General features: G+C 43.0%; 1 protein-coding gene across 3 annotated transcripts in view; it reads left to right on the top strand.

Annotated features, from left to right (window-relative positions):
* LOC140391842 (uncharacterized) overlaps positions 1–23,441 on the top strand; it is a 101,392-nt gene extending 77,951 nt beyond the window's left edge. The window contains exons 1-3 of one of the 3 annotated variants that reach the window (XM_072476793.1): positions 50–544; positions 3,895–4,015; positions 14,759–23,441. In XM_072476793.1, coding sequence (XP_072332894.1) covers positions 329–544; positions 3,895–4,015; positions 14,759–21,840 — 7,419 coding nt within the window. In that variant the 5' untranslated portion in view covers positions 50–328 and the 3' untranslated portion in view covers positions 21,841–23,441. Of the gene's footprint in view, positions 1–49; positions 545–3,894; positions 4,016–14,758 lie in introns of those variants that run through there. The other 2 variants (XM_072476792.1, XM_072476791.1) reach the window with 2 other exon arrangements.
* The last annotated feature ends 442 nt before the right edge of the window (positions 23,442–23,883 follow it).

The raw sequence follows: 23,883 nt of genomic DNA, 5'->3' as shown, positions 1-23,883 counted from the left end.
GAAGTTTTTTATTAAAAAAAGTCTCCCTTGGGAGATCAATGACTTTAAAGAGAGTATGGGCATGTTTTGCCTCTGATCTGATGCAGGCCATTGTCTTCCCATTTCGGACTGGCAGCGTAATGTACTGCATTTCTGTTGGGCTAGTTTCCATGCACAGGCATCTGCTTCACCTGCACAACCTCAAACAAACCATTGTTTGCAGCAAACTACCCAGCCTTCAGGAGAACAGCGACCACACCATACAATCCTGTCATAGCAATCTCTGCAAGACGGGCCAGATCATCAACATGGATACCACCATTACACGTGAGAACACCGCCCACCAGGTATGCAGTACATACTCCTGCGACCCGGCCAACGTTGTCTATCTCATACGCTGCAGGAAAGGATGTCCCGAGTCGTGGTACATTGGCGAGACCTTGCAGACGCTGCGACAATGGATGAACGGATGAACGGACATCGCACGACAATCACCAGGCAGAAATGTTCTCTTCCAATTGGGGAACACTTCAGCTGTCAAGAGCATTCAGCCTCTGAACTTCGGGTAAGCGTACTCTAAGGCGGCCTTCAGGACCCACGACAACGCAGAATCGCCAAACAGAAACTGAGAGCCACGTTCCACACGCTTCACCCGGGATCTTAGATTCATGTCTCACTACATTTAATCCCCTACCATCTGGCCTGGGCTTGCAAAATCTTACAAACTGTCCTGACTTCAAACAATTCACACCTCTTTAACCTGTGATTATCCCTCTCTCCAGTCGCACCGATTGGACCTGTGAAGACTTAATTACCTGCAAATACTCTATCAATTAAAAAAATAAATAAATCGCTTATTGTCACAAGTAGGCTTCAAATGCAGTTACTGTGAAAAGCCCCTAGTCGCCACATTCCGGCGCCTGTTCGGGGGGGCTGGTACGGGAATCGAACCGTGCTGCTGGCCTGCCTTGGTCTGCTTTCAAAGCCAGCGATTTAGCCCTGTGCTAAACCAGCCCATTTTTATCATCTTGGATCATTAGCTGTGTCTATATATGCTGTATTTGTGTAACCTGCCTCTTCACTCACCTGATGAAGGAGCTACGCTCAAAAGCTCGTGATTCCAAATAAACCTGTTGGACTTTAACCTGGTGTTGTAAGACTTCTTACTTTAATAAGCCCTTCCTCAGGATTAGGAATGGAGTTAGCAGCAGGTTAAATCACAGGTGGGGCAATCCATCCAGTTGCACTTTTTACTAGTGTCACTGTCTAGGTGTGAAGGAAAATCTATATAGATATGATCCAGTTGGGCCACGTTATAAAGTATTTGTTTTGTATGCTTTAGAAAATGGACAATTGCTGAGCTGACCTGATAGCTCCAGCTGGTCATATATTGGCTTTTGGAAGTTTCTGAGCAGTTGCAAATAAACAAAAGTTGACACCTCCAACTTCCTGGATTGTAACACATCCCATCGCATAAACATTGTAGCTAAGCCAACATAATGGTCTAACAGTGTTTTGCAAACTTTTCTTTTTCCACGGACCATTTTTAGCAACCGGCCAACCTTTGGGACCCACACCAGTCGACCAATCTAACTTGAGTGATGTTTAATAGTTTTGTGTTTCTTGGCTCTGCAAGCACTGGAAACACGCAGCTAAACGCACTCGCTATGGGTCTTTGTTCCCATTTAGTTAAATCGTGCCCAATATATTATTCAGCTCAACATTCCCCAAATAGAATTCATTTGACTAGATTGGGACTGAAGTCTTGTATTCTGTAGATTATTTGTTTCTCTATGCTTATAAAATCTCTAGGACCTTGATACTTTGCAATTTTACATAAAAGAGTAAAATAATAATAATCTTTATTATTGTCACAAGTAGACTTACAGTAACACTGCAATGAAGTTACTGTGAAAATTCCCTAGACACCACACTCTGGCACCTGTTCGGGTACACAGAGGGAGAATTCAGAATGTCCCTGTAAGGGAACATAAACTAAGCATTGCCGTTCAATTAGGTAAAATATGCTCATCTTTAACATTAAAAAGGATTATATTTGGGAATTCTTGAAATGTAATCGTAACGATTCAACAAATAATTTTTTTTTTTTTAAATGGCTTGGACCCAGAATTAGACGGTGTCCCCCAATTGGGAGGCTGTGGCTAACTGCTCAGGGAGTCTTTTAGCATTTAAAAAAATACTCAAGCTAGCTGTTCGTTGCAGTGACTGCTGAAGAATTCCGAGTGGGACCAGCCAAACACCTGCCCTACTCATTGTTGCCTGTGGATAACCCCTTCAGATACTGGAAGAAACCTGTTAAGTAGTCATATAACCAATTATTTTCTTATGAGGCAAAGTTCTTTACTTCAGGGTTCAGAGTCTACATAGTACAAATAATAATAATTTTTATTATTGTCAGAAGTAGGCTTACATTAACACTGCAATGAAGTTACTGTGAAAATCCCCTAGACGCCGCCTGTTCGGGTACGCTCACCATAAGACGTAGGAGCAGATATTATGCCACGCGACCCATCGTGTCTGCTCCGCCATTCAATCATGGTTGATATTTTCCTCATCCCTATTCTCCTGCCTTCTCCCCATAACCCCTGATCCCCTTATTAATCAAGAACCTATCTATCTCTGTCTTAAAGGCACTCCGTGATTTGGCCTCCACAGCCTTCTGCGGCAAAGAGTTCCACAGATTCACCACCCTCTGGCTGAAGAAATTCCTCCTCATCTCTGTTTTAAAGGAGTGTCCATTTAGTCTGAGATTGTGTCCTCTGGTTCTAGTTTTTCCTACAAGTGGAAACATCCTCTCCACGTCCATTCTATCCAGGCCTCGCAGTATCCTGTAAGTTTCAATAAGATCCCCCCTCATCCTTCTAAACTCCAATGCTCCAAAACTCACCAAACCAATCACTGGCTTACAACCAAAATCACATTATCCATTTATAAAGATTCCATATTTGCAGGGTCTTCAGTTGTTTGGGTTTCAATCCTACGACCCTCTTACATCATCGTTTTTGATCAGTGGCACCTTTTCAGGCAGGCTGTGGCTACATCAGAATACATGTTTCTGCACCAAGGTGGTGGTGTTTCCACATGTCTGCTGCCCTTGTCCTTCCTGGTGGTAGAGATTTTGGGTTTGGAAGGTGCTGGTGGAGAAGCTTTGGTGAGCTGCTGCAGTAAATCTTATAGAGTACACTGTGCACTGGTGATGGTGGTGATAACCCTTCAAAGGCATGCACTATCCTGCCTCAAAACTGATGATCCTCTGTGTTTGCCACATTCTAGTGAAGGGGCCTAACCTCGGTGCCTAGTACATTTGGTACATCTCTCTCTTTGACTATGTCTCGTGTTAAGCCATCCTTGGCTTGCCGACTGGGTTCTTTTAACCATTTCCAGCCTAACTAACTAATACTACCTAAATACCTTGGGCTAACTTGTTTATTTCACCTGTTCCAACACTCATCAGGACCAAAGTTTTGTGAGGGGATCTAAATGGGTGTTACGTCACTCGTTTATATATTATGGGGATTTAACAATAGATTTAGGTGACCACCAGGGACACTTGGAAAATTATCCCACCAAATTTTGGGTTGAATATTTTTAGCTGTCCTAGGGGTCCCTGAAATTGAGCCTTGTTGCGCCCAAAATGGGCACAATGAAATCCACAATTTCCCATCCTAGATCTTTTACTAAGGAGGATAACTGTTGAAAGAAAGAGAGAACTTTCTTTCAACACTTTAGCAGTGACTTTGAATGAAACAACAAAGTTTCAGGAGCATATGTTTTTAAAAAAATATCTGTGCTGTATTGTATGTGGTCTATGTAGTATCCCTTCATAATTCTGTCATTTAAACTGTAAATTCTATCTATAAACATCATTAACTAGGAGAATGTAATTTACCTCAGGTACGGTTGAAGACTGTGACAGTCCCCCAGGCTGAAAGAAAAATACATGTGTATCGTGACTTTGGTGAGGAAAAACATTCTAAAGTCCGTGGTCAAGGCTTGGAAACAAATACTATATTTGGTAAGTTAAAGCAGTCATATTTTAAAATTATGAAAGATTTTATATATTTTTTTAAAATATATATGTATCCAGGACTCATATTATTCAACAACCAAGAAGATGAACAGATGTTTTGTTCAAGGCATTTGTCAGTACTAATCTTGCTCGCAATATATTCCAAAACATATTTGTACAGTCAAATGTCTTATCTTCATTATAGAATATGGTGTATTCTGTTCTCTGTGGTTTCAGTGCATACTTAATCTCAGCAAAATACTGTGGATGCTGGAATCTGATACAAGAACAGACAATGCTGGAAAAACTGACAACAGGAGCTTCTTTAACTGGGCGGTATGGAGGTGCAGTAGTTAACACTGCTGCCTCACGGCGCCGAGGACCCGGGTTCGATCCCAGCCCCGGGTCACTGTCCGTGTAGAGTTTTCACATTCTCCCTGTGTCTGCATGGGTACAACCCCCCACAACCCAAAAGATGAGCAGGGCAGGTGGATTGGCCACGCTAAATTGCCCCTTAATTGGAAAAAAATAATTGGGTATTCTTAAATTTTTTTTTTTTTTTAAGAGCTTCTTTAAACACAAAAAGGAAGCGATAGGTCAAAGTGAACATTAGCCCCTTACAAAATGAATCTGGGACGATAGTTATGGGGAACAAGGAAATGGCAGAGGAGTTAAACAGATATTTTGTATGTCTTTACAGTGGAGGATACTTCGAACATACCATTAATTCTAAAGAATACGGGGGAGGAATTAAATACCATCACTATCACTAGAGACATAGTATTAGACAAACTAATGGGGCGAAAGGTAGAAACATTCCCTGGCCCCAAACTAATAGGGCTAAAGGCAGAAACGTTCCCTGGCCCTGGTGGCTTGTATCCTGCGATCATAAAAGAAGTAGCTATAGAGAGAGTGTATGCATTGTTTTAATTTTCCAAATATCCTTGGATTCCAGAGAAGGACCAGAGGTTTAGAACACTGGCAATGTGACACCCCTATTCAAAAAGGGAGGGAGGCAAAAAAGTGGGTAATTATAGGCCGATTAGCCTAACTTTTATTGTTGGAAAAATGTTGGAATCAGTTATTATGGAAGTAATAGCAGCACATTTGGAAAATCATAATCTAATCAAGCCGATCAGCATGGCTTCATGAAAGGGAAACAGTGTCTGACTAATTTATTTAAGTTTTTCAAGGAAGTTTCTGTCAGAGTAGACAGAGGGGAACCAGTAGATGTGTTGTATTTGGACTTCAGAAGGCGCTCGACAAGGAACCTCACAAAAGGTTAATTCATAAGATAAGAGCCCATGGTGTTGGAGGTAGTACATAGGCTTGGATAGAGAATTGGCAGGAAACAGTGAGTGGGGATAAGGGGATCTTTAACAGGTTGGCGATCTGTAACCAGTGGGGTTCCACAGGAATCCGTGCTGGGACTGCATCTGTTTACAATATATATTAATAACTTGAAGGAAGCGCATGCACTGTAGCCAAATTTGCAAATGGCACAAAAATATGTGGAACAGCAAGCTGCGAGAGGGATTCAAACAGTTTGCAAAGAGATATTTTGATCGGTTAAGTAAGTGGATAAAAAGTTAGCAAATGTGGGAAAATGTGAAGTTCATTTTGGAACTTTTTGAACAAAAGAACGGAGTATTATATAAATTGAGGAAAAGCTGCAACAGCAAGGGACTTGAGGGTACTTGTGCACAAAACTCACAAAGGTAGCTCACACATGTAGCAGGTAATTGGAAAGGCTAATGGAATGTTGGCCCTTATTTCAAGAGGGTTGGAATATAAAAATAGGGAAGCCTTGCTGCAACTATACAAGGTACTGGTGAGATCACATCTGGAGTACTGTGAGCAGTTTTGGTCCCCTTATTTAAGGAAAGATAGTGTTTCATTGGAGGCAGTTCAGAGAAGGTTCACTAGGATGATCCCCGATAGGGGGAGATTGTTTTTGAGCAAAGGCTAATCAGGTTGAGACTCTACTCATTATAACTTTGAAGCATGTAGGATTCTTAAGGGGCTTGACAGAGTAAATGCTGAGATAGTTCCACTTATGGGAGAGTCTAGGACCAGAGGACATAGTCTCAGAATAAAGGGATGCCAATTTAGGACTGAGACGAGGAGCAATTTCTTCTCCCAGAGGGTTGTGAGTCTTTGGAACTCCTTGCCACAGAGAGCTGTGGGGCCAGTGCCCTTGTGTATATTTAAGGCTGAGGTAGATAGATTCCTGATTGGTAAGTGTTGATATAGATTGAATCTTGATCAGTAAGGGTTAAGAGAAAAGGGCAGGAACGTGGACGTGAAGAATGTTGGATCATCCATGCTCCTATTGAATGGTAGAGCAGGCTCAAGGGACCAAACGGCCTAGTCCTGTTTCTTATGGTCTGGCAGCATCTGTAGGGATAGAAACAGTTAATCTTTCAACTCCATCTGACTCTTCATCAAAACTAAAGAAAGGGAGAAATGTGTTGGATATTAAACTGTGGCTGTCAGAGATTGCCAAAAGCCACAGCAACCTTAAAAACAAGAGCTCCATGGCCCCTAAGGCAGAGTTGTTGGCCAAGTGAAAGAGGCTTGAATCAACGGGGAGCCAGCTTTGTTGTTTGCAAGGGACACTTTATGAGTACGAGGATAAAGCCAGTCGATTATTGGCTCGCCAATTGAGACAGCAGGCAGCCACATGGGAAATAGCTCAGGTTAAAGGTGAGGGCGGAGAACTAGTTACTGCCCTGGACAAGATTAATGGAGCTTTTGAGGCTTTTAAATCAAGGGCTATACAAGTCTGAACCGTCGATGGATGGCTCGGAGATGTAGCAATTTTTGGATGGATTGGACTTGGGGTGAAGAGGGAGGGGCTGGGGGCACTGTTGGGGTTGGAGGACATTATAGACTGTATTGGTTCCATGCAATCGGGGAAAGCACCAGGGCCGAATGGTTTTCCAGCAGAATGTTTCAAACAGTTTGTGGCCTTGTTGTCACTGCACATACTGGGAATGTCCAATGACTCTCTGCTGAAAGGGATGCTGCCTGCCATGCTGATGCAGGCCTCAATTTCTCTAATCCCGAAAATGGACAAAGATCCCCATGAGTGTGGGTCTTGTCGGCCTATTTCACTATTAAACACTGATGCTAACGAAGGTTCTGTCAAAATGTTTGGAGGGGTGCTTACCAGACGTTATCTGAGGACCAGACAGGATTTGTCAGGGGCCGACAGTTGTCATCCAACATTAGGACGCTTTTGAATGTGGTCATGTCACCCTCTGTAGAGCAGGTACCGGAGGTAATCATCTTCATGGATGCAGAGAAGGCCGTTGATCGTGTGGAGTGGAGCAATGGCTTTGAGGTCTTGGGGTGATTTGAGTTTGGTCCTACTTTTATTTCCTGGGTGAAACTGCTATATAATTCCCCCTCGGCTAATGTCTGGGCCAATGCTGTGAGCTCAGGATATTCCCGATTACATGGGCATGAGACAGGGATGCCCGCAGACTCCACTATTGTTTGCGCTAGGGATTGAAACATTGGCCATTGCGCTTAGATCGTCAGGAAAATGGAAAGGTATTACAAAGAACAATACAGCACAGGAACAGGCCTTTCAGCCCTCCAAACCTGCGCCGATCATGTGTCCTATCTAGACCAACCGCCTATATTCTTCTATACCCTGTCTGTTCATGTGCCTATCCAGATAAATCTTAAAGGTCGCTAACGTATCTGCCTGAATCACCTCACTTGGCAATACATTCCCCCCTCACCTTGAACTTGTGCCCCCTTGTAATTGTAATTTCCGCCCTGGGAAAAAGCCTCCAACTGTTCACCCTATATACCCCTAATAATTTTATACACTTCTATCGGGTCGCCCCTCTGCCTCCGTCTCTCTAGGGAGAACAAACCCAGTTTATTCAATATCTGCTCATAGCTAATAACATCCATTCCAGGCAACATCTTGGTAAACCTTTTTCTGTACTCTCTCCAAAGCCTCCACGTCCTTCTGATGGTGTTGTGACCAGAATGGGGGACACTATTCCAAATGTGGTCTAACCAACATTTTATATAACTGTAACATAATTTTCAAGCTTTTATGCTCGATATTCCGTCCTATGAAGGCAAGCATGCCATATGCTTTCTTTACCACCATTTCCACCTGTGCTGCCACTTTTAAGGATCTGTGGACCTGCACGCCCAGATCTCTCTCTGTCTCTATGCTCCTGATGGTTCTGCTATTTATTTTATAGCTCCCATTTGAATTGGATTGACCAAAATGTATCACCTCGCATTTGTCCGGGTTAAATTCCATCTGCCATTTCTCTGCCCAATTTTGCAGCCTATCTATATCCTGTTGTATACTCTGACAATCTTCATTACTATCCACAACTCCTGCAATCTTAGTATCATTCGCAAACTTGTTAATCAGTCCCGCTATGGTTTCTTCCAAATCATTTATCTATATATATATATATATATATATATATATATATATTACAAAAAGTAGAGGTCCCAGTACTGATCCCTGCGGAACCACTAGTTACAGACTCCATTCTGGAAAAACATCCTTCCACTGCTACCCTCTGTCTTCTATGGCCAAGCCAGTTCTGGATCAATCCAGCTAGTTCACCTCTGACCCCATGTGATCTAATCTTTTGCAGCAGCCTGCCATGTGGGACCTTATCAAATGCTTTACTAAAGTCCATGTAAACAACATCCACAGTCCTTCCCTCGTCAATCATTTTTGTCACCTCCTCAAAAAATTAAATTAAATTAGTGAGACATGATCTCCCTCGTACAAAACCATGCTGTTTGTCGCTAATAAGACCATTCACTTCCAAATGTGCATAGATCCTGGGCGTCATTCTCCGACCCCCCCGCCGGGGATTGGGCGGGGGCGGGAATCGAGCCGCGCCGGTTGGCGGGACCCCCCTGCTCAATTCTCCTGCCCGGATGGGCCGAAGTCCCGCCCAGAAATTGCCTGTCCCGCCGGCGTAAATCAAACCGGATTTACCGGCGGGACCAGGCGGCGTGGGCGGGCTCCGGGGTCCTGGGGGGGGGGGGCGCGGGGCGATCTGACCCCGGGGGGTGCCCCCACGGTGGCCTGGCCCGCGATCGGGGCCCACCGATCCGCGGGCGGGCCTGTGCAGTGGGGGCACTCTTTCCCTTCCGCCTCCGCCACGGCCTCCACCATGGCGGAGGCGGAAGAGACTCTCCCCACTGCGCATGCGCAGGAAACTGTCGGCGCCCGCTGACGCTCCCGCGCATTCGCCGGGAAACTGTCAGCGGCCGCTGACGCTCCCGCACATGCGCCGCATTTCCGCACCAGCTGGCGGGGCAACAAACGCCATTTCCGCCAGCTGGCGGGGCGGAAATCCCTCCGGCGTCGGCCTAGCCCCTCAATGTTGGGGCTAGGCTGCCAAAGATGCGGAGCATTCCGCACCTTTGGGCCGGCGTGATGCCCGTCTGATTGGCGCCGTTTTTGGCACCAGTCGGCGGACATCACGCCGTTGGTGGAGAATTTTGCCTCCTATCTCTGAGAATCTTTTCCAACAATTTCACTATCATTGACGTCCAGCTCACTGGCCTATAATTACCCGGATTATCCTTGAAACCCTTCTTAAATAACGGTACACCATTGGCTATCCAATCCTCTGGGATCTCCCCTGTGGACAACGAGGACACGAGGATTTCTGTTAGAGGACCAGCGATTTAATCTCTTGTCTCCCTCAGTAATCTGGGATAGATGCCATCTGGCCCTGGGGATTTTTCTACCTTAATGCTTTTTAACACATCAAACACTTCCTCCCTCGTAATAACGACCTATTCTAAAATGTCTACACATCCCTCTGAGACACCACCAATCAACATGTCCCTCTCCTTTGTAAATACTGATGCAAAATACTCATTAAGGACCTCACCTACTTCCTCTGGTTCTACACATAATTTCCCTCCTTTGTCCTGAGTGGACCAATTCTTTCTCTAGCTACCTAATATATGTATAAAATGCCTTGGGATTCTCCTTAATCCTGTCTGACAAGGACATTTCATGATCCCATTTTGCCTTCCTAACTCCCTGCTTGAGCTCTTTTCTACTTTCCTTGGATTCCTCAAGTGCTTCATCGGTTTTTAGTTGCCTGCACCTCACATGTGGGCAACACAGTAGCACAAGTGGATAGCACTGTGGCTTCACAGCACCAGGGTCCCAGGTTCGATTCCCCGCTGGGTCACTGTCTGTGCGGCGTCTGCACGTTCTCCCCGTGTCTATGTGGGTTTCCTCCGGGTGCTCCGGTTTCCTCCCACAGTCCAAAGACGTGCTGGTTAGATGGATTGGCCATGATCAATTGCCCTTGGTGATCTAAAAAAAAAAAAAGTTAGGAGGGGTTATTGGGTTACGGGGATAGGGTGGAAGTGAGGGCTTAAGTGGGTCGGCGTAGACTCAGTGGGCCTCCTTCTGCACTGTATGTTCTATGTGCATCTTTTTTATTTTTGACAAGATTCTCAATCTCCCTGGTCATCCATGGTTCCCGAATCCTGACTTTCCTGTCCTTCCTTTTTACCGGCACATGCCTGTCATACACTCACATCAACTGCTCCTTAAAAGACTCCCACAGGCCAAATGTGGATTTACTCTCCAATAGCCTCTCCCAAACAACAGCCTCCAAATCCTGCCTAATCTGGTTGTAGTTGGCCTTCCCCCAATTTAGCACTTTAACCCTAGGACAACATTGAGAGAGGGGGTGAGGAACATAAGAGTGTCCCTTTTACACGGATGATTTGTTGTTATAAATTTCTGGTCCTCTGACAGGTATGGGAGAAATTATGGAATCGTTGGAAAAATTTGGATCCTTTTCAGGGTATAGATTGAATATAAGCAAGAGTGAGATCTTCCTCGTATTTCCTGGGGAAGAGAACAGATCTGGGCAAGCTGCCTTTTAAACTGGCCAAGGCACAGTTTAAATATTTAGGGATTCACGTGGCGCACGATTGGACACTGGGACATAAGCTGAACTTGAACAGTCTGGTGGAAGAGGTAAAGGGGGACCTGAAGAGGTGGGATGACTCCCTACTAACCTTGGAGGCTAGAGGATACACGGCAAAATGAACATTTTAACAAAATTTCTATTCTTGTTCCAGAGTCTTCCGACCTTCCTCCCTAAATCTTTTTTCACTAGGGTTGATAGATTAATCTCTGGGTTTGTCTGGGCGAGAAAGATTCCCAGGATTAGAAGAGCTTTCCTGCAGAGTGGGCAACAGTCGGGTGGGTTGGCGCTGCCAAACCCGATTCTCTTATTACTGGCCGGTGAACATTGGTACAGCGTGAAGATGGTTTGAGGAGCTGGGTGCGCGGTGGGGTCAGATGGAGGAGACCTCTTGTGTAGGGTCATGTCTAAGTGTTGGGTCGTGTCTAAGGGCATTGGTTACAGCCCCTCTTCCCCGGCCAGCCTCAATGAGCCCGATGGTAGTGGCATCTTTAAGAACTTGGAACCAGTTTAGACAGCATTCTGGACATGTCTTTACTGTCACCAATTTGTGACAATCATAGGTTTGCACAATAAGGGCTGGAGACAAAGGAGAAGAGGGGTTGAGAGGTTCAGGGATTTGTTTGTGGAAGATAGGTTTGAGTGTCTAGAGGAGATGGAGAAGAAATTTCAATTCCCAAGCCAAAGAGGAAAACGCTGGAAAATCTCAGCAGGTCTGGCAGCATCTGTAGGGAATTCCCAAGGGAGAGTGCATTTAGGTATTTGCAGGTGAGGAACTTTATTCATTCCCCCAGTTGCCAAGACCCACACTGATAGATAGGGTGCTGTCACGGGATACGATGGGGCAAGGGAAGATCTCCGATTTATGAGAGCTTTTGCTGGAGCCATCACTAGAAGGAGTGGGAATTAGAGATGGGCCTCGGGCTAGCGGGAGGGGTGTGAAATGAATGAAATGAAATGAAAATCGCTTATTGTCACAAGTAGGCTTCAATTAAGTTACTGTGAAAAGCCCCTAGTCGCCACATTCCGGCGCCTGTTCGGGGAGGCTGTAACGGGAATTGAACCATGCTGCTGGCCTGCCTTGGTCTGCTTTCAAAGCCAGTGAAGTGTGGAGTGAGATCCTGCATAGGGTGAACTTTATCTCCTCCTGCGCTAGGTTGAGCCTGATCGAGTTTAAAGTAGTACATAGCGTGCACTTAACTAAAACGCGCATGAGTGGATTCTTATCTGGAGTTTGAGAACTGGGGTAAGCATTATTCGGGGGCCTGTGAATCATTCATACATGTCCTGATCCTGCCCCAAGCTAGTTGGGTTCTGTGTCACATTTTTTGAGATCATGTTGGAAATTGTTGGGAGTCAAACTAGAGCTGTGTCTGCTAGTGGCGATCTTTGGGGTGTCAGACTCCTCTGAGCTCCTTGAGGGTGGGGCGGGGCGGGGGGGGGGGGGGGGGGGGGATAGAGAGAGAGAGGTTGACGTTTTTGCCTTTGCCTCCTTGGTGGCTCGGAGGCGACTCCTGCTTGGATGGAGGTCGGTGGTGCCACCCGGGGCCTTGGCATAATTGAGTGACCTGGCAGAATTCCTACGATTGGAAAAGATTAAATATACCCTGAGAGGGTCGGAAGACAGGTTCTATTCCAGGTGAATGCCGTTCATCACTTTCTTCAAGGACCTGTCATGGCCAGCAGTTAGGGGATGGACAGGAGGGTTAGATGGGGAGGGGATAAGGCAGGGGGGATAGTAGGGCTGAGGGGGGATAGGGAATTTAGGGTTGTTGCTGTTACGTTGTTAAAATAAAAATGACACTGTATGATATATGCCTTTGTATGGAAGAATTTGATGATTTTTGGAATAAAATACCTATTTTTAAAAACGAGGCACGTGGCTTGATTTGGGGGGGGGGGCAATTTTCCATTGAGACGATAAATGTATGGGATATTTTAAAAAGGGTTTAAGAACGAGGAGAACGGTCATAGTGTAAAGTTGTTGAACTCCGTATTGATTCCGGAGGGCTGGTGTGCCTAATCGGAAGATCAGATGCTGCTCCTCCAGTTTGCGTTGGCTTCACCAGAGCATTGTTGCAGGCCAAGGACAGACATGTGAGCATGAGAGCAAGATGCTGAGTTAAAATGGTGGGCAACAGGAAGGTTGGGGGCATGCTGACAGTCTGAGAAAAGGTGTTGCATAAAGCAGTCACCCAGGCTGCATTTAGTCTCCCCAATGTAGAGGAGACCACATTGGGAGAAGAGAATACAATAGATCAAATTGAGGGAGGGTCAAGTGAAACGCTGCTTAGCCTGAAAGGAATGTTTGGGCCCTTGAATGGGGAGGAGGTATAGGAGCAGGTGTTTTACCTTCTGTGATTGCAAGGGCAGGTGCAGTGGGAAGGAGATGGGGAGTTGGGCATGATGTAAGAGGGAACCAAGGTGTCACAGTGGTTCTTGCGGAATGCTGATGGTGCAGAATGAAGGGAAGATGTGTTTCATGGGACATGTTGCTAGAACTGGCAGATGATGATCCTTTGAATGCAGAGGCTGATGGGATGAAAAGTGATGACATTCAGAGGCTGATGGGGTGAAAAGTGACGAGGAGAACACTATCATGGTTCTGCGAGGGAAGGGAGGTGGAGGGGAACCCTGGTTGGGAAAAAAGGCAGACATTTCAGAAGCATCATTTTCGAAGGTGGCATCATTGTAACAGATACGATCGAGGTGTAAACACTGGGACAATGGGATGCAGTCCCACAGGAAATGGGGTGTGAGGAACTATAGTTGAAGTAACTGTGGGAGTTGGTGGGTTTGTAATGAATATTGGTGGTCAGTTTATCACCAGAAATAGAGACAGAGAAGTCTAGGAAGGCAAGTGTCGCAGATGGACGATGTGAAGGTGAGAAATGGGTGGAAATTGGAAACAAAATCGATTAATCTTTTCTAGGTCTAGATGAGAGCATGAAGCGGCACCAATACAGTTATCGATGTCATGGAAAAAGAGTTATGGGAGTAGTCCAGAGTAGGACTGGAACAAGAAACATTCCACATAATCAACAAAAAGACGGGCATAACAAGGGCCCATGCGGGTGCCCATAGGCCACACCTTTTATTTTCAGGAAGTGAGACAAGATAAAGGAGAAATTATTTCATGACAGAACAAGTTCAGTCAGGCAGAGGAGGAATGGAGGTGGAGATTGTTTGGACCTCTGCTCAAGGAAGAAGCAAAACCCCTCATACCCTCTTGATGGGGGATGGAGGTTGTGATGATTGTCCCTTTAAGGGCAACACAGCAGAGTAAGAGTCACCTAGCCAGGGGTACCAATTGGGACTCTGGGGAATCACCCCAGGGGTGGAGCTTTCTCAGGCAAAGAGACGTTTTGGGAGCTAGCTGCAGCCATGCGGCTGCTGTACAATTCTTGTTAATAAATCCTTTTTTGTGGTCATTGATGGAGTCTCTGAAAGTGCATCATTGTAGAGGTGTAAAAGGATTGGACATCCATAATGAAGAGGAGGCAGTTAGGACCAGACAACTGGAAATTGTCAGTGACAGTCCTGGAACAATGGCTTGCAGTTCGGTGGTGGGTTTGTGGTCCAGTGGGAGGTAGGAGGACGTGGCTGCGAATTGATGCTCCACCTCTGCAAGGTAGAGGTCAGTACGCCAGATAATAACGTCATCACCATGGTCAGCAGGTTTGATCAGAAGGTCAGGATTGAACCTAAGAGAACGGAGTGCAGCAAGCCCCGAGGGATACTTATTATTTGTTGATGCTATTTCTTGATAATTTTGTATTTTCAGTGGATGAACATGAAAAGATCTTGGGAACTGAAGATTCAAGCAATTCCAAGTTGCAAATAACCATCACAGATGAAGAAGGTGTTAAAAATTATAACCACCAACTAAAACAATATAGAAATGACCATGAAACCAATATTTTGCTGAATTCTTCAGAGTTAAATGAAAATGCTGAACTACAGTCAGTGTCAACTTGGTGCAACATTGAAAATGTGAGGAACACTCCTCTGTTGAGAAACATTCTTATTCAAGGAAATGATTGTGCTTCTGTTGAAACGTCTCAATACAAAATTGATAATGCAGTATTACCAAATTCAGCATCTAGCGCACAGTCTTCCATCACTGAGCCTAAAAAGATTTTTCAAAATCAGCCAATAAACCATACTGATGACATTCTGACAACAAATACTGATGGTTGTTTGTCGAACAGCAAGCGTGAAAGCACCAGAACATCATTGCTGGATCTATTAACCAAATCGCAGTCTGCTCTAGTTGTTGCCAATAGCAACATAAATAGTCAGCAAAGCTGCTCATCAAACAATATTTGTGTCCCTTCAAAAAGAGACCAAGGTCATTCACAAAGTAACAGCGATTCTTCATTGTTAAGCTCAATTACGGGCTCAAGAAGTCTTAACGTTGGCAACAGAGATGTGCAACAACTGAATTTGTCAAATAGTTCACTCAATATATCACAAAAAATGAACGGCACTGCTTATGACGGCAAATCAAAATCCATTCCTCCAATTTCATTACCTGTTCCAGTACACACTCGATTTTCCATACATGCTCACAAGTGGAATATTAATTCTCAAAATTGTGATAACACCACTTTCCAAAGAGGTGGTAACGATTTTTTGCAAACCAGTAAACATAAACCCATTAGTTCCCTTTCCTTGTCAGAACCAGTGTGTCAACCGAGGGCTACTTCATTTATCAGGGTCAGCAGCAAAACTAAGCATCAATATTCTGGGTCAGACAACACTAACATCACTACACAAAGTGCAGGTAATGATGATCATTTACAAAGCAGTGGGGGTGGAAGAGAAATCACCCCTTTGTTTCCAGGGATAGGGAAAGAAAAATCTTCAGTAGATAATCTCATATTGAACAAAACCAGAATGGAACATGTCGCATTAAGAGTCGCTGAAGGCCCTTTGCCAGAAAGTGAAGGTAACAGCTGGAAACACAGTTGTAAAAATGTGGGAAGATGCACGTCTTTATTACCAACTGAGCTCATTTGTTCATATTCTTCCACATGTGTAAAAACATGCATGGACAGTAATGTGTTACAGGCTTGTCCACCAAATAGAACAAGTGCTGCCTTGCAATCAGGTGGTAACAATTTTCTAGAAAAAGTTAAACATGAAACAAGTCATGAACTGTCGGCAGATCCAAAATCTGCAACAAATATAATTCATCACAACAGTGAATTACTGAGCAATCAATCAAAAACTGATGCTGTCTCCTTAGTCAGTGTAACTAATGCTTCTTTACAAAATGGTGAATCAGAAACTATTAATGCGACAGAAATGGCTATAACACAAACTCCAAACTACAAAACCCTTAATTTAGATATAAACTCTAAACAAAACGATAGAGAAGCATCTGGCTTAACAATATCAAAGGATCGCGTGCTTAGCTACAAGTTTCCTATACGTTCCAGCTATAAATACCTTTTACTGGATGATTCAGCCAAGACTATTGACATAGCTGCAGATGCAACAGATAATGAGCATAAATCTGCTCCAAACTGTGTGCCTCCATTATCAGACATGTTAGCAGAAGAAGCATCTCTTTCAGATATCAAAAATATTCTGAAAAATGCTTCACAGAATTGGCCAACTCAAACAGTCAATAGCAATTTGCCCAAAATACATAGTGTTAATGACGTTCAAAGTGATAAATGTGAAAAGACGAGCACGCCATCATCAGTTGTAGCAATGCAATGGTTGTCTACAAATACCAACAAAGGTAACTCACCAAAAAATTACCAAAATGATGAAAACAGTAATAATGCACAGAAAAACATATCTGAAACAGTAAATGAGGAACAGTCTTCAGCAACTATCACATCCCAGTTGAAGCAAAATGCATTATTCACATACTCCTCCCTTGAAGGAGGCAATGAATATTTACCAAAGGATAAATCTGACACCGACAGTAAACCTTCACAAGATTCGCTGAGTGGCCAAGTGCCTCTTACAAATTTCATAGACAGTCAAGATAAATCAATGACTGATTTCCCACTCGGTGATAATACCACCATGAGTCCAGGAACTATTAAAAATGCAGAAAATTACCAATCTGAAAAAAACATTCCCATTTCACCACATGATACAATGAGTGGCCAACAGGTCCTTACAGATACTCATGGTAATATGAACAAGTTACTGATTCATTTCTCCATGAGATCAGGTGTTATCAAGAAATTAGAAAATGACCAATCTGAAAACTACAAAGTTGATTCATTATCAGACACAGCAACTGCCTTGATGACTCCTTCAGGTATTATACATGGTACAAAAAGCACATTTCAAAATTGGGAACAAAACAGTGCTGACAGCATTATGCTTAGAGGAATTATTAAAGATGGCAAAGAACCAGATAAATCTAAGATGGAAAGTGCCTGTTCTGTTCTGGATCCAGTTTTTAACCAGTTGTCCCTCATACATAACAAATATTGCAATGAACACGACCCACAGTGTCATTCTCTAAGCGGTGCTGATGTTACAGGGAACAGGAAAAATCTTGGCCTTTTGAAAAATAGTGAATCTGAAATCCATTCTGCAGTTGTGTCAAATAAAGGGGTTCACCAGTTGTCTCCAATAAATACCACGTACAACGAAGTTCAGAAACTGATTTATTTGCCAAACAGTGCTGAAATACCAAGTGAAACCGAGCAAGAGAAAGCAAAAGCTACTTATCCTTCTTCTTGCTTGGGACCAGTGATTAACAAACCATCTCCTGTAACTATCACACACAAATACAGTGACTCGTCACTGAATTGTTCATTCAACCATTCTACTTCCTCCGTGGATACTGAATTTAATAAGCTTTTGCAGAAGGACAACCCAGAAATCAGTGGTGTGGCTCCTTCAGCAGATTCACTGCAAAGTACTGCTGTGGAATATCTGCAAGAATCTCCTACAGAAATCACCATTATAAGGAAAAATGGACTTGCGCATTACTCAAGAAATGTAACTGATACCTATTGTGATGAAACGTCCTGTGATCAATACAAATCTAAACGTTTTGGTAAAACAAAGAATGCATTTTCATCACCACCTGGGATTACCACGCTGTGGCCGACTTCAAGTATCGTATGTAATAACCAAAACAAACCACTGATTCATGTGGACAGAGAAAGCAATCAGTTTTTACAAAAGAACAAACCTGAAAGCCATGGTACAGATCCATCTCCAGAAATATTAACAGTTTTGCAGTCCACTACCGCTGATATTAAGAAATGTGCTATGCACATTGATCCATCAAAGGTAACTGAAATTGTTTATGATGAGAAATCATGTGACAAAAATGTGGACGATTACCAATCAGAAAATCATGGTGGAATTTTACTGGGTAGAGTGACTGGCCAAAGAACGGGAAGGGAAAAAGTGCAACAAAATTTGCCCTCAAATAATGATGACACCACTTTGGATAGAACATTGAATAAATACAAATCTGAAATTGCCCATGTATCTTCAGCAGTGGATACAGTGATCGGGCAACAGTTTTCAACAAATATTCCACACAGGAGTAAATATCAGTCACTGAACTATTCACCAAATTGCCCGGCTGTCACTCTGGACAGAGGAAACAATAAACATTTACAAAAGGACAACACTGGATCTATAATGTCTGATTCATTGTTTGACCAACCATCTCCTATAAATCCACACAACAAAGTCAAACCATTGACCCATTTCCCACTCCATAATGACAACAATCTGGCTGCAGAAATTACCAAGAAAGCTGAAAATCATCAATCTGAGGAAAGCAGTTTGATTCCATCACCATATGCACTAATTGATCAAAAGTCTCTTACGAATTCACACAGTAACTTAGACAAGCCATTAACTCATTCTTTGGAGAGCAGTGACATAGAAATAGATGAGAATGTACAAAAGCACAAATATAAAATCAGCCCTGTCACTTCACCGACATATCCTTTCACTTCCTATCGCTCTGCTGCGAATGTAAAGAAAAATACATTGCAGCATCATGCAACAAAGGTAACTGACATCTACCATCGTAAGAGACCTTCTGGTAAATTCAAATTAAATGTCTTGCTTAAAGCAAAGAGTGTGCCCTCACCATCAGCTGCAGAAAGCACCCAGTCGATCTTTGAAAATATCTCACAAAGCAGTAACCAAGACAAATCAAAGGATCTTCGCCTGGTCCGAGATGACATCAGTCTATTGGTAGGTAGAGAAAATATAGACAAATGCCAACCCTACACAAGCAGTGCCATTTCACCAACAGATAAACTGAATGGAGAGTGGGCCCCAAAAAATATTACACTAGGCTGGAGAAATATATTACCGAATTGCTCGCCAAATGTTGATGGCACCACTGCGGACAGAGACGTTAATAATACTTGTGATGCAGTGGATAAATTTGAGACTAAGTGCATGCTTTCAGCACTGAATCAGGTATCCAGTCAGTTGTCTCCTACAGACACTGGACGTAGCAATGAACACAGGCCACTCAATCATTTGTTAAACAGTACTGCTGTCAATGTACACCGAGAAAGTCCTGACTATTTAGAAAAATGCAAACATAAAACTAAAAGTGCACTTTTGTCAGTGGATAAAGTTATCCAACAAAAATCTCCTACAAGTGGAACACACGGCTATAAAGACAAGCCACTGAATCATTCAACAGTCCCGACTGATGTCGATGTGATTATTCAGGATTATAATCAGGACAAATTTAAGACGAGCCATGTAATTCCACCAATCGATCTAGTTTCCAGCCACCAGTCTGCTAAGAATATCACACACCGCGATAAACATGAAATACTGAATTGTTCATTGAACTGTGGTACAGTCACTGCAGATACTGGAGTCAATGAATATTTAAGAAAGGACCCACCAGAAACTAACCCAATTCCAGCAGTAGATTTGTTAAATGACACACAGTCCACAACCACTATCACAGATATCAAGAAAAATATCAGGCACAATTATTCATCACATCTTGCTGAAACCTGTCTCGATAAAATACCTTACAAAACATTTAATTTTAAAGATTTACATAAAACTAATAGTGCACCCTCATCACCACCTCAGGTGACCGGACAATGGCCCATCACTCATACCATTCACAACAACCAAGATAAATCATCAGCTCGTTCCACACTGAGTGGGGAATTTAGAATGAACAGAAGAAATAATAGTTGTTTACAGAAGTACAAATCTGAAACCAACGATGAATTTTCATTATCGACTTCGTTGGCTGGGCAACAATCTCCTTTAAATATCAGAAAAAGCAAACCAGACAAGTCACTGGCTCATTCTCCAAATAGAAGTGACTTTGTGAGGGACACAGGAATTATCAAGAATCTAGAAAATTGTCAACCCAAAAACAATAGAGCAACTTTCTTATGGCCTGATGCAGACATTGCATGTGACATTAATACAAAATTTCAGAATTGGTTTCCAACCAGGGATCTGTCTTTGAATCAACAGTGTGATGTTAATATGAAGCACTATCAATCAGAAACGGGCAATACTGTTTCATCACAGGATCTGCCGATTGACCAAGAGTCTTTTATAGGTGTCACATGCAGCAAGAAAATTAAGTATTTGAGAGAATCAACAAAAAGTGGATATATCACTCTGGCTAGAAGATATTATGGCAGTTGTGAACAAATTGACAGGGATTTAATTAACAACGTTTCTTCACCACATGATTTGTCACCCACTCTTCTTTCTCCTTCTGATATTGTACATAGCAACAAGAATGTAACATGTGATCATTCACCAATTCGTGCTGACTTGCCTGCACAAGACGGCGACAATGCGAAAGGAAATGGAAAAATATTCAGACGTGGAAGGAAATCGTTCTGTGGAGAAATGTTTCAGAATCGGACATTGGGAATGAAAAATGCAAATGTTTCTAACTTCCTGCAGCAAAGTTCTCCAAAGAAGAATCAAATTGATTCAGATATCACAGAGATTAATAACTTTCGGAATAGGTTAAATGCCTACAGTGATGTTTCTCAATACAGAGCTAGTATTGATGAAGATGATTCAGCAAACAATAACGTGCAGGCAGGGACAGCTAGATTCTCAAAAAGATACTGCAGGTTTGCACGTTCTCCGAGACCCAGTCTGCAGAACATTCCACATAGATGTGGTAATATGTACAAGGCAAAAAGTTTGAAAGACATTAATTCAGATTACAACCAATCCCCCCTCCAAGATCATGAACATTTTTTTGCCACCAATAGCTTGCAGAATTCTAAACTAACTGTTCGCAACAGGCAATTTCGCCCCAGTCTCCAGTTGTCAAATAATATAAAATCTAGCAGACTTTGCCGATCTTATTCTGATCTCCCTTCTTCTGATGGGAATGAGTCTGACTATAACAATTGGATTTCATACCAAGACAGTAAATTTAGTGAGTTACTGAGCGGAAATGTTTCTAAAGAAGATAAAAAGAAAGAAACATACCTTGAGAACATGAGAAGAGTATTGGTAGCAGACAGATTGTGGAAACCTGGATATCTTCACAAGGAATCCTCATCTCCAAAAAGTGAGGATGTTTTCGATCCATGCACCAGTGAAGTGAACCAGGATCCAGGAGTGAATGATGATACGGGACAGAATGATGAGTATTTTCCTGTAGACTATAAAATATTTTGGCCCAAGGAAAATCCCTCAGATATAATGAGACTTTTGAGTTCTTCATCCACAGGGAGTAAAATATCAGAGAACAGTCTTTCACCACCGCAACACCACACGCCAGCTGTGATTGACAAACCAAACTTCTCTTGTTACTCGGATACAAATTCAGACACCACTACTGATGATGAGTACTTTTTGGATGGCAATGAAACTGCAAAGGAATCTGCGCTATAATACTGTTCACTATATAGAAATCTCAGTAACAGTGTATTTTATGATTTGTAACAAATTATGTTTTATGATCCCTGTTGTTGGCAGTCATAATTATCCCAATATGTGTCAATATGCTCTCAAGTATGACACGAAAATACTTAATAGTATTGATATTATTTCTCTGTATTTTCAAAATGTATAATATAGTTGTCTTTCAGTTCTCTTTGGAAGTTATGTGACTTTTCTAAACTGGGAACTAGCCCTCTTCTTGCTGGAACCATTTATATTTTACTTTTACATTTTTTAGGTGAACTTCATTCATACCCACATTGAATCATAGAATCCCTGCAGTGCAGAAACAGGCCATTGGGCCCATCAGGTCTGCACCAACCCTTTGAAACCCATGTCCACTTCCCCATCCAATCCCCATAACTGAACCTACACATTCTTGGACTCTAAGGGGCAATTTAGCATGGCCAATCCTCCTAACCCGCACATCTTTGGACTGTGCGTGGAGCACCCAAAGGAAACCCATGCAGACATGGGGGGAAAGTACAAACTCCACACAGACAATGCCCCAAAGCCAAAATTGAACCTGGGTTCTGGCGCTGTGAGGCAGCAGTGCTAACCATGTGCTGCCCCAACAACATGCTAAATAGCAGTGGAAAATACATATTTGGTTGCAGTTATGTATATTTATATTAATCTGCACAAAATATCTACTCAAAGCATAAATACATAGGTTTTGGTTTTGTACAAAATATTCTATATATTTTGTGGAAGATCTTCTGTCAGATTTCTAATGCAGGATCTCATCTGAAACATTAACCGATCATTATGTCTCATATACTGATGGACCTGTTGTGCAATTCAATCTTTTATGTTTTCATGTTTTCAATTTCTGCAATTTTTTTTATCAGATGTGATTTTAAGTCTTCATTGCTAGAAATTCTTTGATCATCAAAAATATATTTAAGGGGCAAGGAAAAAACATTTTGCAATAGAACATGCTGCTTATTTGATCATAGATTTTGCACAGTACGTATAAATAATACTGTTAACCAAATAGATGTTAAAATAGATGAGAAATTATGGTGCTAATAAAATAGCGTCTTTATTTTTACATTGTGGTAAACTGCCAAATGTTTGGGCCTTGAACAAAGTAATTGTATGATTTGTCATAGAAAATGCGCACTTCGTCTTGTATTTTCCTATCTATGAACTATACATAAATAAAGACAATAAGCAAAGCTTTTATTGTATGCTGAGGTCTTGAATGTAAGTACAAGGGAAAGATTCCAACCCCCCTCCCTGTGGCGTGTTTACTGGTGGCTCAGAGTCTGGAGCTGAGAGTCAGAGCAGAGATTTAAAAAGAACGAGAGCTGAGAGTCAGAGCAGAGATTTAAAAAGAGATGGGGTGCGAAGCTGGGTCAGAGGGTTTTGATTCCCAGTGGGTCAGAATGGAGGAGAGTTTGTGCAGGGGGTCGGGATTGAAAGCACTAGCAACAGCGCCGCTCCCGAAAGCCCCGGGGAAATACTCAGGGAGTCCGGTAATAATAGCTTCATTGAGAATTTGGAGGCACTTCGGGTTGGGTTTAGGGTCAAGGGAAATACCGATTTGGGGGAACCACAGATTTGAGCCAGGGAGGTGGGATGGAAATTTTCGGAAATGGGAAGAGAAGGGGATTAAGACACTAAAAGATTTGTTTCTTCGGGGTTGGTTTGCAGGATTGAGGGAGCTGGAAGCGAAGTATGGGCTAGAGCAGGGAGAAGTGTTTAGGTACATGCAGGTTTGGGATTGAGCTTCCCAGAGGAACCAACCTCCACATTGCTGGAGGAGGTGTTGTCGAGAAGGGGGCAGTGTCAGCGGTGTATGGAGCTATTTTGGAAGAGGATAAGGCACCACTGGAAGGGATCAAAGCAAAGTGGGAGGAAGGGCTGGGAGAGGTTATAGAGGAGGGGGTCTGGTGTGAGGTGCTCCGGAGAGTGAATGCCTCCACCTCATGTGCGAGGTTGGGGCTGATATAGCTGAAGGTGGTATATAGAGCGAGAATGAGCCGATTT

Source organism: Scyliorhinus torazame, chromosome 15 (genome assembly GCF_047496885.1).
Source record: "Scyliorhinus torazame isolate Kashiwa2021f chromosome 15, sScyTor2.1, whole genome shotgun sequence".
Taxonomy (NCBI): domain Eukaryota; kingdom Metazoa; phylum Chordata; class Chondrichthyes; order Carcharhiniformes; family Scyliorhinidae; genus Scyliorhinus; species Scyliorhinus torazame.
This window is presented reverse-complemented; position numbering and strand designations above follow the sequence as displayed.